Raw genomic sequence first — 15,934 nt, 5'->3', positions numbered from 1 at the left:
CCGGTGCCATGCTGGAACCGCGACCCACCTGCTACCGTGCGGACGCCGCCGTGTCGATCTAGGATGAGGCTCTTTATCAACTCTGGTCTACCTAGCCAGAAGCATCTTCACCGTGCCGCAAGAACACGCGAGGGCGTCTGCCGCACGGAAAGTTTCCTGCCGTGCACGCCGTAATGAAGAGATATACCTACGCCATTCCGGAGCGATCAGTCCAAGCTTTTCCAACGATCCGAAGATGGTGTTTACAATTTGCCATACAGGCCACGGATGCCTGGCCGAAGCCGCACCGAAGACCGATGGGCTGCGCACGAGATATAAGCATTACCATGAGGCCGGCAATGTGCATGAGCTGCTAATTTCCGCACCGCAGATGAGGGAACTTGTAAGATGTGAGAGGTCTAGTGATCTTTTGAGCCTGCAACGTCGGATTCTACACGCCAGCCGGGTTTGGCAAGCAGCACGAATGGCCCAGGGCAACGGATTCCATTCGTCAACATTAATATCTGCCCTAGCAAGATACGTGCGGCTTTTGTGTACAAATGTCGTGATACGGTTTTCAGCCCAGCATGACAAGTGTTTACCCCGTTTTCTCTTTCATATCATTCGAAAGTGGCACCGAAATCCTGGCCGTCTGAGCAGTCGGGACCTCGGAACACAGCATCTTCAGGAAGCTTTTCCGATTTGCTAGTCATCAAGCGAAACTGGTCATCTGACACACTGTTCACAATATAGAAGCTTGACTGAGCAACGCTTGGTATCACGATGAGGCAGTAAGACGGGAGCTCCCATCTGGACCCTCTAGAGTTAACAACCTAGCCGCCACGCAATACCTCGAGCTTCGCCATATCATACTGCACTGGGTTGAGGAAGACGATGACTTCGTACACACTACTCACACCCTTTACTTCCGACAGAAGTTCTCAACGAGGTTCTCGGATGGCCTCATTCCATTACTTTGACGGAATGTTGCACAACATTAGCCAACACACGATCTTCGGGCTTTGCCCAGACGTTCACCGGCAATGTTGCACAACAGAGAACACGCCTAGAGTGAGGAAACATAGTAATTGCCTTTGATATCCGCTCGGCGAGGACGCAATGCCTCTACATCGTACCAATGGGAGGGGATCTAACTACCCCGCATTCTCGAGGTCGGTGAGTTTACTTACTGCTCGTTTCACGCCCACAGCATGCAGTCAGCCTCAGGGACGCTGGTGGCATCAATATAGAATGCCATCGGCTTACTTCATGAAGCATTGCTGCAAAAGACTTCGCTGGCAATGTAATGGTAAGATCGTTTGTACGTCGCCACCCCATTGGTACTGGTCGTTGGCTGACTGGGTGTAGAGCAATGGCGATGTTACACCATGATGAACCTATTCGCTAGTCATGATGGGGATGACGAGCGACCGGACAGGACCATGGCATGGCGGTTTGTTAGGACTCGCCGCGGGCAACATCCAAACAGCCGGGCGTTTTTCTCCCAGGCAATGCCATGCCCGTTGATGAGACGACATTCAGAGGCAACATCTTCCATCGACCAACCAGCGTCTTGCATCGCTACCCCACAAACCTTCACTGCGACGACAACGACGTGGAAGCTCCAGTTGGCCATGCCATGTCGACCTTGCATTTCCACGGCGTCCGGTGGCACAGAGCAGCGAAGAGGCCGTTTCAGCATCGTCCCTAGTTCTCCAGGTCTAGCTTGGAGAAAGCGGGGAGACGGGCCAGGCGCTAAGACGAGACCTCTGGTCTCACGGACGTTATGCTTTCGAGGACCATACCACGTTGAACAATGGTTCAAGCCACCGACCTTCTTTGGGCGTCGACTGCCGCCCGCAAACCGGTGCTTTTCTAAATCGTCCGAGGCGTTTGTGTTGAGGTTGTTGCTTACTCAACGTGGTGGCGGGACACTGAAGCGGAGAGGTCGGCTGGGTTCACCGCTGTTGTCATGGCGTCTGAGTTTTCCCCGGAGCGGCGCCGGATGGAGCAAAGGGGGCAATCTCAGGATACGGCAATTCAGATTTGCTCCTTTTTGGGGCTTCCCGGTAGACCAAGAAGGGCATGCTTTTGGCCGTTTTAGGAGGGGGAGGTGTGTGTGTTTCGTCGACGAACTCTGGACGGGCACACGCTCACGCACGGCATGGGTGTTTTGTGAGTTAGACTGAACCTGGCCACTATCAAGACTAATCTGGAAGTTTGAGTCTGGGTTCAGTTTTTCAGGGTCCTTTCCTTGTTCAACATTGACTTTTCCCCAGGGCTGGGAACCTGGGGCAGTCTGGGGAACAGACCTTCAGCTACCGACGAGAGTTGGGTTGTATAGCTGACGGTCAAAGGTGGGGAGTGCTTGCGGATGTCTTGTGCTAAGCTTCGTAGTAGGATACGTTACACGCCAGCCATCTCGAGTACTTGCGCCTTTGTGCAGGTACTGGAGATGTGTGAAAAGAGCTTCACGGGCAAACCAGTTTGGTCTGGTTTCGACGCCCGCTTGGTTTGAGGCCTGGCAGTCAATCAAGCAAGAGCATGACAAGGACAATGGAGTCTGATGTCGTCCTCCACACATCCACACCAGATATCCACGTCGGCCTCCTATGCGAGGATGGGCAGCAGCGGGGGAGTTGCGATACTTTCATGACTGAAGCACGATCCGGGGATTGTCAACCGCATTCGATAACTTCTCTTGATAAGACGGGCGGGGAATTCCTGGGCTTCATCTGAGGCTGTAATGCAGACCGCAACGCAGCTCGATGGGGACGATTTCCATGCACCCTTCCCCATTGGAAATATCACTACGAGTTTAAAGGTGGAGATGCAAATCAGTCTCTAGATCGACCCCGCCTTTGTTGCTCCATGGTCGAACTCCTATGGGAAGCTCTAGCCGTGGCAGTAGCAGTAGCAGCACTAGCTTGAGCTCTGAGATGAAGGGCATGTAATCATGTACCGATTCTATGTTCACGGCCATAGCCAGCGTCGTGGGACAGGGGCCGCGCCGTCAGCACACCAACTCGACTCCGGTCGAACCCAGCGGCTCTTTTCTTAGCAGCCGCCTCGTGGGCCGTCTGATTGGACGGTACCCCTCTCTCGGATATGGCGTGCCTGTTCATAGTGGCTGGATGTTCTGCCTGGCGTCCTGCCCTAGCTGGTGATGGTAGCAGTGTGGCAGTCTACCAGCGGTAAGTGGTACTGAGTGGATGCTTGGGTGGGAAAGGTCCAAGGAGCGTTGAGGGAAGAGAGTGTTACCGGTATGTAGAAGATTGCCAATCCGGTGCTCCCGCGTCGATAGCGTCCCGAACGCGGCGATGAGTTTTGTGTGTTCTGGGACAGGACGAGACCGCAGCTTGCATGCAGCGGGGTCTTTCTCATCGCCTGTTGCTACGTTGGAGTTTGCCTGCCGTATCTGCGATGACAAAGCAAGTGTGGGTATGGGAGACCAGATGAGGCAGGGAGAGAGAGAGCAGGCAACATGGAGAATATTGAGACGACATGGAGAGACATGTGAATTGGATAGGCATTGGTGAGGCACTCGAGTCGACGAGCAGGCCAAGGCAGTCAGCGCGAACGTGGAGGGCTACCTGCATGCGGAGGGCATCAGAGAGGGGTGGAGATGGCGCCGTTTGCTGTTACCTTCCCTTGCCCTGCTGTGCGGGGAAAGGAACAAAAGGATACCTTATCGGGAGGGGAAAAGGGGGTTCAGTTGCAGTCGTCACTAACACGCGAGCGACAGGAGATGTGGTGAGGGAGAAGGGCGAGACAAGCACGAGACAACGCTTGACGCGGCGAGACAGTGATGTGTTTGGATGAGGGCGGGATCTTCAGCATTCTTGTGGCGCTGATGTGAACATAACGCGGGGGAAGCTTGTGAGATTACCTGCGTTCTGTCACTTCGCGAAGGCGTGTTTTGGTGGTCTGGACCGATTTACACTGGGGATTGAGATGGTTGAGAACAGGCGTGAGGTGAGGGGGCATCATCAGTCTCAAGAGACTTGGTCGTTCTGGATTCATGGAGGTGATGCATGATGATGGAGGTGAGAAATGAGATGCCACTGCGAGAGGTGCATGGCAATGTGGTCGGCGGCTGTGCATCGGGTTGGTAGTCGCACACGACTTCAACGGCTGTCGGTCGAACCAGCGCACCCGTCCGTCACCCGTGGGACCTGATATCGTGGGACTTCCGGGGTTCTCGGCGAGTGGGTTCGGGGAGGGGGCGCAGGGAGGCGTGGACTCGGCGGATATAACGGATTCATCGGGTCGCCGACGTTTAAACGGGGTGTTGAGTAGATATCGTGGCCGGAGTCATGCCTGTTGATGGTGTGGTGATACAGGACTGTTTACACTGCATACACAGTATCTCTTCCGGTGGATAATGATAAGTGGGATAGGCAAGTTTAGACGGGCTTTCTGATAAGTTGGTAAGACTATGGGGATAGTCTTTCTGGGAACACGAGAGATGTGACACGACAGCACGGATGGGGATTGAGGACTTGAGAAAGAGAGTTATGAGCCTCCGATGCCGGGGTTCAAGGGTTACGAGGCACGGGGAATGAGTGAAGTGAGTGAGGCTGCATTCCCCGGTTTCTCAGAGGACCCTGAACCCGGACCTACAGGCATATTTTGATAGCGTTTTTTTGAATGTGTGGTTCAGCTCTCACCGTGCGTTGGTTGGCTCGGGGCTGTACCTGTACTGCGTACGGAGAACCTAGACGTGGAAACTTGGACGTTGGAATGCACTGCACGGTCGTTGAGGGAATAACGTTTGCGTGGGCGGTGGATGGGATGGATTTTCTGGGGAAGGTAAAGTAAACATTGTTCGCTTTGGAGTGGCGGGTTGGGTTTGTAAAGTTGGTAGCAACTGGACTACATTTTCCACGTTTGATTGACATTTTCGACGCCACCTATTACGATGCCTCCCTCCGGCTCCGAGATGCAGAGTCAAAGTCTGATAAGGTGTTTTTTGCCCGACGATGGGGGGAGGATAACGGCAGCAAGATGGTACGGGTGACACAAAACATGGATGTATTCAATGGCACGAACATGGAGACGAGGGTGTAGACTGAAAAAAAAAAAAAAAGTCGGCAGAAAGCATTGTTGGCACGTTTCCAAAGTCTCTGTATCTGAACCGGACAAGCTTTTGCGGGGATTGAGTTGAAGGCTTGAAGTCAGTGCTTAAGTCGTTGAGTCTTTGTAACTCTGTCTGTTTGGTTATACTTTTCGCGGCTGATTTGATTTTTCTTTTCTTTCCTAGGTAATTACCTGAGCTCGATGGGTTTCCGGCGGCACGGACATGGACACACGTTAGATTTTGCGGGGAGGAAGAGGGTTTGTTGAATCATCGTGGGCATAGGTTCCCCGGCTTCCGGACACGGACGGGGGGCATGGGTGGGTGGGTATCGCTAGACCCCGGGAGCCTGAACGGCGGTAAAAATGAAAATCAGATTCGGCGACCCGGGGAACGTTTCTCGCTGATCCCCGTTCTCGCGTTAGGTATCAAGGAACTGAGGAACCACATACTAGAGTTCTTGTCGCGGCGGATGTTGGGGAGTAGAGACCATCTGTTGGGCTACGAGAAGGGGTAAACCAAAGTCTAGCGGGCGGAGGTATACCTCTTCTCGTCTGAATCGTCTGAATGTTTGTCAAAACCGCGCAGTGGCGATGGGATGCTGGAGTGGAGAAGATTGGTGTTTTCATGACTGTAGCTTTTGGTGATGGATGTGTGGGCGGGCAAGGTTATCTGGAGATGGTGGTTTGAACCCCCCGGGGATGTTCGGGCCATTTTTGATGAGAGGTTTGATAATTGACACATAATCTCGGCGCTTCTCTGTTGATGGTGGATATCACTATCGAGGCGAGCGGGTTGTGGTGCGCAATGTACGAATGAGGCGCAGATGTAGCCATGGGGAGTCAGAGATCAGACCAGTCTCGAACTTGGAATGGATGACTAGATCCTCGGCAATGGCATCGATGCTTCGTTTGGTCAAGTTGGTGGTGACAGTGGTGTTTCGAGGATGGCTGATGGGTTGCGGTTGCAGGCGCCACGGCTTACCGTTCGCCACGGGTGGAGAATGGGGGAGGCATTTTTTTTTTTTGGTTCTTTCAACACCACCTACGGCATCGATGTTACGAAGAGTGTAATGGGCGATGCCGGGTGGTGGGCGGAGAGAACCGCGTTGGTAAGGAGGGAGAGATGGGGGCCTCGTAATTGTGCAGATGAGTGAGGCCATTTGGTGATTGTCTGCTTTGTGAGATGTGAGGGCGATGATGATGATGCGTGAGAGGCTTGATGATGATGGAATATTCGAATTACAGCGAGAGTTTCTTGGGGCATCGGCTCACACAGCGCGTAGCATTTTTTGGGTTGCAGTTTCTACGGCCAGGAGACCATAGCAGCACGAGCTTCAATGGACAACATGTAACATGTGGCTCTCAATGGGGCTTGTTGATGTGAGGTCATAGGGGTCCTGGGGAGATTGTCGTCGATGGCGTTCCTCGTGTGTCTCTTTCATGTGCAATGCCCGCTGCGTGGAAGGCTTGCGTCGCGTTTGCGTGCGTGTAAGTATGGCGAGGGTGCAAATCCTGTCTTTGGGCTGGGGAACTACGGTTCAAACTTCAGGCGAGGCGATGATTGCCCCCTTCATGGAGAAGATGGACGTCAGTCAGCACGTCAGTTTACAACTTTTGCGTGCGTGTAGCAAGCTAAAGCGGCAGCAACACAACGCTACCACTTAGGGCTACCTGAGCTTGCTGGCTGCCGCCTGAGTTGAACCCCTTTGTGTGTCTGAAGATCAGGTTTTTCTTAATCATATTTTTTCAGGGTCCGACGATCATTGAAGATTATGGCTTTTGGGTTGGACGGCGACGGGCGCGGACGAAACGGGGCGAGACGCGGGGAGGTGTTGTGGTGTTGTGTGGGAGGGAGGCGGTGGTGGTGGTGGCTGGGTGGAGACTGACGAAGGGGTTTGAGGGGATTCCGGTGTCGTAGAAGAGGTATTTTTTTTTCATCGCATAGCGGTATACCTAGATGGGAGCAGGCGAGACGGATGCGGGAGGGCTCTCTTTAGGATCTTGGTCGTGGTGTAGGTGGTGGTGATAGCGGCGAGGGATATGGACGTAAAGACGAGGACGAGCGCCGGATGGTTGATGATGGTGGTGGCGTGCGTGGGAGACCTCGCATCTGTTGGTTCTCCATGGCCCAGACTCTTGCCAGTGGTTGCAAATCTTTGCCCTTTTCTTCCTTCCTTCCCCCCTCGCCATCTCGTCTGTATGCGACTCCCGGACATCTGTAGGTATTCGTAGGCTTGTAGCCACATGGATGGGGACACTGGAGGGTGCTGCTGGGGTGCTGGGGCCGGAGCCTCCAAGGGCCTTGCGTCTTCCGACATGCAGTATGCGGAATGCGGTCTAGGTGTGTATGCGAATGTGTGAGAATGCGCGTCTCTTTGGGTGTGCTGCAAATACAATCCGGAGTCGTGTGTGTGTGGTGATGGTGGTGGCATGGCATGCGACCGGGTTCCGATGATGAGACGCTGTTATCAGGGAGGGAGGGGTCTGGAACTTTGACAGTCTCCACTCCGGTTCTCCAGGGACCAACCTATCCACTGATACAGATGCGAAAGGTATGAATGGGATGCTATTGCTGATGCTGCCAGAACTGCTAATACTACGCAGGAAGAAGAACTACTGCGTGCGCGAGTGCGTTTATTGCGCTTGCTTGCCACGATGCTACATGCTACGGATGCCTTGCCAGCCGCTTCGCTATTCTGAGTGGGCGTCTGGGGCATCAGCCTAGACATGGATCTCGAAAGGTGTGATGCGGATGCGGGCAAGGGGTGCGGGCATAGGTATCTCAGATCCAGAGGGCCCCTAGCCAGCATCATATCGAGAAGGATGTGCGGTGAGCCTGAACTTGTCAAGATGGCTTCTTTCTTCCAACACCCTCCCCCTCCAATATCAAAGAGAACCTTGGGCATAATAGAGAGGTTTGCTTCTAACTCTTCAGGAAGAAGATATCCACTCAGAGCACGGTAGCTTTGCTTGCCGCCCCTAGAACTGATCCCCCAGTCAGTGCAAGAAGAGGAAGGGGATCGTTGCGTTTGGGTCTCTTGTTCGCCTCCCCTGGGGCAAGTCTGTGCGGACAGTCCGGTCGGGGTGGGAGTGGTGCAACACACACAGCACGGAGAAAGTTTATTCTTGTTGGGGGAACCTAAGCCGCCTGGAGAAAAGACGGACAACGGACACACAGAGACTCAGAGAGAGAGACGTGTGTCTAGTTTTGCTCTGAAGAATCTGTCCGCTAGAGGTGAGCTAGAGCGAGATGCCAAGATGGGTTGGCCGTTGGTGGTTTGGGTTGTGTTTGCAGTGTCAGTGCCAGACGAGGGGTTGTCTAAAGCAGCCACCACCATCTCTTCAATGTCGGTCAGTCAGTCAGCATGAAGTTCTACCGTCGGTGCGCTTCTAGTCGTCTTGTTGCATCTCCGGTAATAACCCTTATGTCTTTCCCCATTGCAACGCAAAAGCAGCATAAACTTCGTACGCTTTGACTATGCCACGATTGCTATAGCGCCGGCTTCGGAGGCTGGCAAGGCTGGCATGGAGAATTATAGTCATATTCATTGTTTTGTTCGCCTTCCCTCTTATTCAGAACTACTATCCCGCCGGGAGCTTCTCTGGCACGCCTGGCAGATAGCGCCCGCGACGGTGCGGTGGACAGCTCTGCTAGGGCGGCGGTGGGCGCTGTCGCTGGCTGGTTTCGTCCACTTTTGAGGCTTTTCTTGACCTTGGCTGTTTGGTGGACTCTTTAGCGCCCTCGACTGCTGGCATGGTTTGCAAAGGGGCTGGACGGGCTGGTTTCTGGCTGGTAAGACCGGGTAAGCCAGAAATACAATTGCACAGAAATAAGGATAGAGGCGTTCGTCTAGAAGGTGACGAGGTGAGTGGGCGTGCGTGAAGAGCATGGAAGAGAGGATGTCGCTACTTCAGGGAGGTTGTAAGAGTTCGTTTGTTTTACGCGATGATGGTGCTAAGATCGTTATCTGGGCAGGCGACGAACGTGGCTAGCGGGGGTTGTGGAGTTGACGAGACTGGAGGGATGGATAGATAGATGGGAAGTGTGGAATGGGATGTCGTCGTCGTTGTGGAGAGCCTCACGATGTGACGAGCATGGCAAGGGGTTTTGGCTGAGCCGTTTCCTGCGCCTTGCATTTTGGCTCATGCCCGGTCCATTTCACGATGTTTGGTTTGGTGTCGTTGCAGGGCCAAGGGGTGTCGCCAAAGGCCTAGCCACAGCATTGGCCCATGGGTTGGAACGACAAGGGGTGTGCTGTTCACGATGTGTGGGCTCCGATGGGGACGACCAGTTCGCATGTCCTTGAAGCACGAGTTGACGCGTGAAATCCTCCGAAGCACATCACGTAGACCGGGGTTCGCGGAGATCCAGGCCACTTGCGGATGCGAAACATGTAAAAACGGATGAGGGACCCCCAACAATAACTCACATCGCGATGCCGACGACAACGGTGATGGGAGTCGGGACTCGGAACGAAGCCCGCCAGCGGCAACGGGAACGAGGATGAGATGAGTTGAGTGGTTAATCGACCAATCCATGGCATGCAAGACCACCCCTTCGAGGCTCGAAAGCCGGTGGTCGGTATTATTCAGATCCAGGGTTCGCAAGATGTAAGAGAGAGCATTTCAGCGAGGCACATATGGTGAGACAATATCGGACAGTTGGGACTGCAGCTTGATGTCGACCCCTGCCAATTACTTGCAGAGATTTTTTTCGCCTCTACTAGGGGGCTAGGCTTGTGAATGACGAATGAGCCACTGCACGATTCTTGGGATATGCGAACATGAGAATTGTTTAGATGTTCCTTAGGGGCGCTGTGTTGAGAGATTGGCAGCTACACTTAGAGTTGCGTGTGTAATTAAGGCAACAGAAGAGGGGTTCAAGCCTTACGGAGGGTGTTTGAGTTGACTTGGGCAGAGATCGGATTTGATAGACGTTGAATCTTGCTGTTTCTGTGTTTTGGTGTGGTGAAAATTCAAAGGCGATGGCGACGGGAATTGTAATTGCCGGCAGCGGAGTCCTCCGCCCCCCGACTATACCGGCGAGACCTACCGCCTCAAGCAAAGAAACTCAACCTTGTCAAACAAACGTTGGCTGAAGCTCGCCTCGTTCGTAAGCTTTGCAGCATCTGGAGCTGTCCGTTAGATGCGCCAAATCTGACAACCAAAGCCGACACTGTCGATCACTGAGCGGGTGGTGCGCTCGAGTTGCCCGTGGATCAGACGGAGAGGCCCTTGGCCAAGAGCTACACGGGCCGGTGAGCGTTGGGCGTAGCACCATGGGAGGAGGTGAGTGAGGTGAAGGAGGGGGTGAAGGATTCGATGGACCACGCTCTAGACCGTCGGTCTGTGACTGTCAAGATGCGAGGAGGCTCTTCTCTTCCCCCTTCGAGGCTCACTTGCAGATGTCGAACTCACGGTTAACGAGACCCAGCGGATGGGTCGGTCCCAGTGTCTGCTTGTCTGCGGATGTGGGCTGCTAAGCGCGGGAACGAGGGGCAGCCGGGGGTGGATGAGCGGCACAGGTAATATTGACGCTTTTTGCCCATGCCTTTCGATGCTTCTGATACGCTCAACACGATGGACGTACGGATTCGAAATAGACATTAAATGCAATGAGGATTTAATGTGGATTGCATTGTTCGTTGGAGGTCTGAGAAAAATGATGAACGGACTTGTTGACGTCTTCCTCCCATGTTTCTACACCCCCTCCCCCGGCGTCCGCCGCATCGCTGAGAACAGCGGATGAGCCGCTGCTGCTTTTGTCTGCCTTCGATGAACGGGAATCGGGATCTACCACCTAGATTTCGAGAGTGAGACGCCAGACGTAGAAAAGCCAATCTGCTTATCTGTGGAGATTCATGTCTCTGATGAATCCAGCCCCAGCCGCCGTTTTGCGTTTGTTCGTCAGAGAGATTTAGACTCACGCTGATCGATGGACAATCTTTCCCCTCAAGTCCCTTCCCGTCTCCGCAAAGCAGCGGCCGTCGTGCAGCTCAGCTCAGCTCAGTTCTGGAGAAGGTCCAGGCGGTCGAGGGTGTTCGCGCAAGGGAGAGGTCCACCAACCCACAAACCCACGAACACCGAACCCAACCCCCGCAAGACCCAATTCTTTTGTCATTGCTTTGGGTTTCCACTTTACTGCTGCTGCTGCTTCGCTCACATCATGTTGAGGCTAAACGATGGGAAGACGAACGGGCCATCATCACATAATCATTCCTCATCCATCATATCAGACCGATGTGGAGCACAACAGAGCCGCCGGCGTTCAAACATCACTCCAACGAAGCACGATGGCGCCGCACGTCTCCCAAACTAGTTTGCCTTTGCCTTGGAACAAGACATGTCAAACTCGCCTCTGTGGATTCTACGCATACGTGTACGTGTACGGCGTTGTTGTTGGGAAACTTGAAAGGGACTTGCCCTGGAGGGGCGTCCGCTGCCAGCGCCAGTGGAGATGAGGAGCGGCACAGACTTAAACTGCTAAACCAGAAGAAGCTTCAGTGAGCTTCAGTGCGTTTGCATGGGGCTGACATGGCGAAAACGAGGTCGGTAACTGTGATAATCTGCGGCGTTGGCAGGGTCCCTAGATGCTGTAGGGGCTGGGTCTGCCTGGCTGGTTGGCCTGTAAAATCCCCGACCACCTTGTTCTTCACCCTCTTCTCCTGCGTATGAGTGCGTGTGTTTCTTCTCTCTGTGTTTGTGTGTCTATGGCTCGCTCGGCCGGGTGGCGGCAAGGTTCGCGCGAGGCTGTGCGCGTCTTCTTCTGCCCTCACCGTCCTTGCGTTATCGGAGAGGACAATGCTTTGTGGACTTCGCTCCGGACTTTCGCCGTTACGTTAGCTTTTTGCTAATTATTTTGTCAAATATCACGCCGAGATTGGACGCCCACCACCATCAACAGTCATACTATCAACCGTGCCACTACAATGCGCGATGGATCCACGGTCTGCATGGAATCCGTAACATCTCGCCCCGTACCGCGATGATGACGGCCCCAACAATATCCTGTCCATCTCGGACGATATTCAAGACCTTTGAGATGGAGGGTCGGGAAATATCATCCTCTCTGAGGGTGGTCCCCATCCAGCCTCGCTCAATCGCTGTTTTAAGTGGCATAATTTCCTTCCTAGGCCAGAAGCTATCTGATGCAGACGGACCGGTGTCGGTGTACTGCGACCTCACCCATTGCCAGTGGGTGTGAGATTGATACCCAAGCGATTGACCTCTCATATGCCGCACAAGACAGACACCTGCGCCAGCCCTGCAAGAAGACGTTTCAGGGTTCAATGAGGCGCTTCTGCGTTGCTTATCAACTGCAGCCATAACATAACGTACAGATGGGTTGCGTGAGAGGGTGTGAAGCGGTGCTGATCCCTTTTCCATCCAAACACACCCTCTCGATTTGCTGCCCGCTCTGAAAAGGACCCTGAACTTGGATGATGTGGAGGGCTTGAATGACGCCAGTGATCGTCCTGTTGTCTAGACCTCTTGCACCCTTTGCTTCATCCACTTCAGTCTCCAGAATTCCTTCGTATTTCGGGGTGCTTCACTGACATTGGCCTGTGAAGAGAGGGGAAGAGCCAGGGATCGTCTCTCGATGATGCGAGTTTTGTGGAACAATGGCTCGGCCGACGGTTGATGGGTGAGGTGAGGTGCTGGTTTTGCGGGTTAGCCGGGGAACATACACTTGGCTTTCGTGAGCTGATGCGTGATGTGACATCGAGACGGGAGGGGCCATGATCGTGAGGCGTCTAGATTCACGTGTCATTTTCTATCTTCTATTGTGGGATCGAGGATACCGCAGCGGTCTGGTGCATTGATGTCGATCGGCGATGTCGGAATTGTGTCTGGGTGCCTCCGGATTTGATGAGATGGGCTCATAATGATAATGAGGCATCAGGAGTGTGTTGCCCGAATCTTCCAAGACTGTACTGAATTGGAATGGGGCATCATTAGAGTCTGTCATGATTTTCTACAGTAGCTATTTTATATGAAGGTAAAAGATATCTGCTCCGGTTCGTGTGGCTACATGTAAGTTCAAACTGGACGTGAAGAGGAATTCAGAGGGCGGACATGATTTGAACCTGCAATGAAATATGTCTCTGTGTAGCAAGATCTATCATGTTCCCCTGGTGTCATTGACGTTCAATACAAGGTACTAACAACTTAAGTTTACTTTGCCTTGTCTTCATCACAATGATAAGGCCTACATGTTGCATGAAAACACAAAACCCATATCGTCATATTTCATGACAAAGACAGTCGAGATGATGATGTTTCGTAATGAGAGATTATTTTAACGCATCTGTCCTAATTCATAGTGATACTGACTGGATAATAATTGAATAGGAAACGCTCCACATCGAACATCTTCACATTTTGTGCCACAACACATACTACATGCAAAGCCCTGGTCATCTCAGTTTTCACAGTCTGGGACCCTCGATAAGCAACTACTTAGTGATCAACTGAATCAAAACCTCTTTCTCAGTCTACCCAGTAGGACTTCCTCAGCGCGCTGGGGTCTACTGGTCCAAGGCAGCTGTGTGCATATTCCCTTGTGGGCTGTGTGAACGCGGTGACTTGCGCATCTTCCGCAGTGATGCTCGCAACCGCAGTCGCCTTCTTTCTTTTGTTCTTGCCTTTCCTCTTATACCCAGGCAGACCGTGGCTAGCAAAATCCATTCCAGATACTGTAATTGTTGGCGCTGAAAAGTTGCTCAAGGTGCTGGAGGTATCAACATAGGCTGCCTGAGGTTCGTCCACTAGTTTGTCTTCGTGGAATAGCCTCCCGATGGCCACGGTAGATTCCAGTGCCTCTTGAGCTTCTCTCAAAGACTGTTCTTTGATGAACCGTTTTGATGCTTTCTTAGCAGCTTTCTTGGCAGCCTTTGAATTCACTGGTATTGCTTGAGAAGCCGAGCCGCCATTAGTAAAGGGACATGGTGTCTTGATTTCACTCATCTTGGCCCTGTTCCATGGCATCAAACCAAGATGTACTGCAGTTCCAATCAGAAGCAGCAGCAACGATAGAATAATCTCGATAATTGCCAAATACAGACACACCAAGAAAGCTGATGGAGCTTCTGTAATGGACGCAGCAGACGATGGACCCGTTGCAGGTTCTCCGGGTCTACTGAGTTGAATCGCCTCTGGATTCGCGCGAGCTCGAGAAATATTCGGGAGACTCTGCGGAGTATCAGATCTATCTTGGGAAGTGATCGCATCATTTGAAACCTGACTGACCTTGGGTACGGCCGGCCTCGTCTCTGTACCAGCTTTAGTCTGGCCCATGCTCTTTTGGCATTGCGGCTGGCCTCCTGAAGCAGGGGGTAGGGCTTCATCGCTTGAGACGTTGACGATTTGTGACCCAGGGAATGACACTTGGATAGTCTGAGTTGCTGCATCAACTCCAACTCGACGTCTGCTATGTTGGTTTTTTGGAGACAGTGTTGGGCCGGGAGGAGACATCGTAGTGCCTGAAACTTTGGTGACTTGTGGCATAACTAGTCTCTTCTCTCCACCAAATCCAATTTCAGGCATGTTTACTTGACTTTGTAGAAAACATCTTGGATCTGCGGAGGCATTATTATCCCTCGAAGCTGCGCTGGCTAGTGTTACGGCATTGGCTTTGCGTGTGGTGCTCAACTTGATCGTATCCGCCGACTTGAGTGGCTCGTCAGTAGGGACCATCCATGATGTGTGGGCTGTACTTTGATCAGCCATCATATAACATCTGAACATTGAGTAGTACAGGAACTGACCTCTTGATTTAGATATAGTTCTCCAGGTGTGAATCGAGGCTTGATTGACTTTGAATTTCCTGAGCCATTTATCTGTGTAGTCTACCGGCCACACCTGATAGCGGAAGTTTTGAGCTTCTTGGACAGCTGGATGAACTAGCAAGATTGCACATGACGTCGGAGTGCCTAGACGACCCTTCAAGACGGGCTCCTCTATGTCTTGCCAGTTGGTTAGTCCGTCTGGGTGAAACCGTTCTGGCGGTGGCGGAGTTAGGACAGTAGTGTATGAGCCTTGAGAAATACGCCACGCAAAGACAAGGGAAGCTCCTTTGATATACTTCGACCACGCGCAGGAGCTTTTAGTTTGTCGCAAGCATAGGGGATTGCCCGAGTCCATCAATGGTCCCATGGCGGTGGTGAGCGTCTGCATCCCTCGTTGAGCTGCCCATTCTTGAACCTGATCCTTCATCAACCCGCTCCATAACACCTGCTTATTCTCCAGCCAGGGGCAACTTTTGAACTGTCTAATTATCTGCTCAAATTCCTCAGACGTCAGATATTGAGGACAGGCTGTGCGAATGAGGGCTTGGCATGACGCAGTCTGCGGACCAAGCTGGCCCACAGCCTGTTCTGATTTCTTCACCTCTTTTGGCTTTTCCTGCTCTGGGTTCTTCAGCTTTTGTTCTGGTTTCGTAGACTGTTCCGACTCCTCAAGGTGCTTTGATTTCTTAGGCTGTTCTGGTATCTTGGGTTGCCCCGAGGTCTTAGATTGCCCCGATTTCTTGCATGGTTCCGAATTCTTGAGCTGCTCTGGTGTTTTGGGCTGCGCCTGTTTCTTACATTGTTCTGTTTTCTTGGGTTGTTCCACTTTCTTGGGCGGCTCCGACTCCTTGCCCTGCCCCGATTTCTCGGACTGATCTGGTTTCTTCTTTAGTGCCATGGTATTCAGGTGTGAAAACTGACGAGAAGACCACCATGGATCCGGAACTGGATAGGGGCTTCATGAACGTGTATCTCGGTTTATAGAAGTTGATCGATTGATTGGTGTATTGCCTCGGAATCATGTGAAAATGGATGAGAAAAGTTACAGCTGGAAGTGTGTGTCGCGAATGACAAACCCCATGTGAGAT

The 15,934-nt window shown here is 52.6% G+C and overlaps 9 protein-coding genes across 9 annotated transcripts; 4 read left to right on the top strand and 5 right to left on the bottom strand.

The window, feature by feature from the left end:
* Positions 1-1,161: 1,161 nt before the first annotated feature.
* On the bottom strand, positions 1,162-1,953 carry CPAR01_03472 (uncharacterized protein; the record flags this gene model as incomplete). The annotated part of the gene is made up of 2 exons (XM_060487759.1): positions 1,162-1,333; positions 1,895-1,953. The coding sequence occupies 2 exons, from the start codon at positions 1,951-1,953 to the stop codon at positions 1,162-1,164; spliced, it is 231 nt and encodes a 76-aa protein (XP_060355087.1).
* A 2,122-nt stretch (positions 1,954-4,075) lies between these two features.
* CPAR01_03471 (uncharacterized protein) lies at positions 4,076-4,306 on the top strand (the record flags this gene model as incomplete). Its single annotated transcript, XM_060487758.1, has 1 exon — positions 4,076-4,306. A coding segment is annotated over one exon (231 nt), but the record flags the coding sequence as incomplete, so codon positions are not given.
* Positions 4,307-5,581: 1,275 nt separating this feature from the next.
* Positions 5,582-5,770, bottom strand: CPAR01_03470 (uncharacterized protein; the record flags this gene model as incomplete). The annotated part of the gene is made up of 1 exon (XM_060487757.1): positions 5,582-5,770. The coding sequence occupies one exon, from the start codon at positions 5,768-5,770 to the stop codon at positions 5,582-5,584; it is 189 nt and encodes a 62-aa protein (XP_060355085.1).
* An 869-nt stretch (positions 5,771-6,639) lies between these two features.
* CPAR01_03469 (uncharacterized protein) lies at positions 6,640-7,280 on the top strand (the record flags this gene model as incomplete). Its single annotated transcript, XM_060487756.1, has 2 exons — positions 6,640-6,657; positions 7,056-7,280. 2 exons carry the CDS (start codon positions 6,640-6,642, stop codon positions 7,278-7,280), a joined length of 243 nt encoding a protein of 80 aa, XP_060355084.1.
* A 1,921-nt stretch (positions 7,281-9,201) lies between these two features.
* CPAR01_03468 (uncharacterized protein) lies at positions 9,202-9,597 on the bottom strand (the record flags this gene model as incomplete). Its single annotated transcript, XM_060487755.1, has 1 exon — positions 9,202-9,597. The coding sequence occupies one exon, from the start codon at positions 9,595-9,597 to the stop codon at positions 9,202-9,204; it is 396 nt and encodes a 131-aa protein (XP_060355083.1).
* Positions 9,598-10,495: 898 nt separating this feature from the next.
* CPAR01_03467 (uncharacterized protein) lies at positions 10,496-10,807 on the top strand (the record flags this gene model as incomplete). Its single annotated transcript, XM_060487754.1, has 1 exon — positions 10,496-10,807. One exon carries the CDS (start codon positions 10,496-10,498, stop codon positions 10,805-10,807), a length of 312 nt encoding a protein of 103 aa, XP_060355082.1.
* A 193-nt stretch (positions 10,808-11,000) lies between these two features.
* Positions 11,001-11,231, top strand: CPAR01_03466 (uncharacterized protein; the record flags this gene model as incomplete). The annotated part of the gene is made up of 1 exon (XM_060487753.1): positions 11,001-11,231. A coding segment is annotated over one exon (231 nt), but the record flags the coding sequence as incomplete, so codon positions are not given.
* Positions 11,232-11,982: 751 nt separating this feature from the next.
* On the bottom strand, positions 11,983-12,384 carry CPAR01_03465 (uncharacterized protein; the record flags this gene model as incomplete). The annotated part of the gene is made up of 1 exon (XM_060487752.1): positions 11,983-12,384. The coding sequence occupies one exon, from the start codon at positions 12,382-12,384 to the stop codon at positions 11,983-11,985; it is 402 nt and encodes a 133-aa protein (XP_060355080.1).
* Positions 12,385-13,548: 1,164 nt separating this feature from the next.
* CPAR01_03464 (uncharacterized protein) lies at positions 13,549-15,744 on the bottom strand (the record flags this gene model as incomplete). Its single annotated transcript, XM_060487751.1, has 2 exons — positions 13,549-14,768; positions 14,826-15,744. The coding sequence occupies 2 exons, from the start codon at positions 15,742-15,744 to the stop codon at positions 13,549-13,551; spliced, it is 2,139 nt and encodes a 712-aa protein (XP_060355079.1).
* Between the last annotated feature and the right edge of the window lie 190 nt (positions 15,745-15,934).

The sequence above is a fragment of the Colletotrichum paranaense genome (genome assembly GCF_030867605.1).
Source record: "Colletotrichum paranaense strain IMI 384185 chromosome Unknown Scaffold_2.1, whole genome shotgun sequence".
Lineage (NCBI taxonomy): Eukaryota > Fungi > Ascomycota > Sordariomycetes > Glomerellales > Glomerellaceae > Colletotrichum > Colletotrichum paranaense.
Note: the sequence above shows the minus strand (reverse complement) of the source record. Positions and strands in the feature narration are given on the sequence as shown.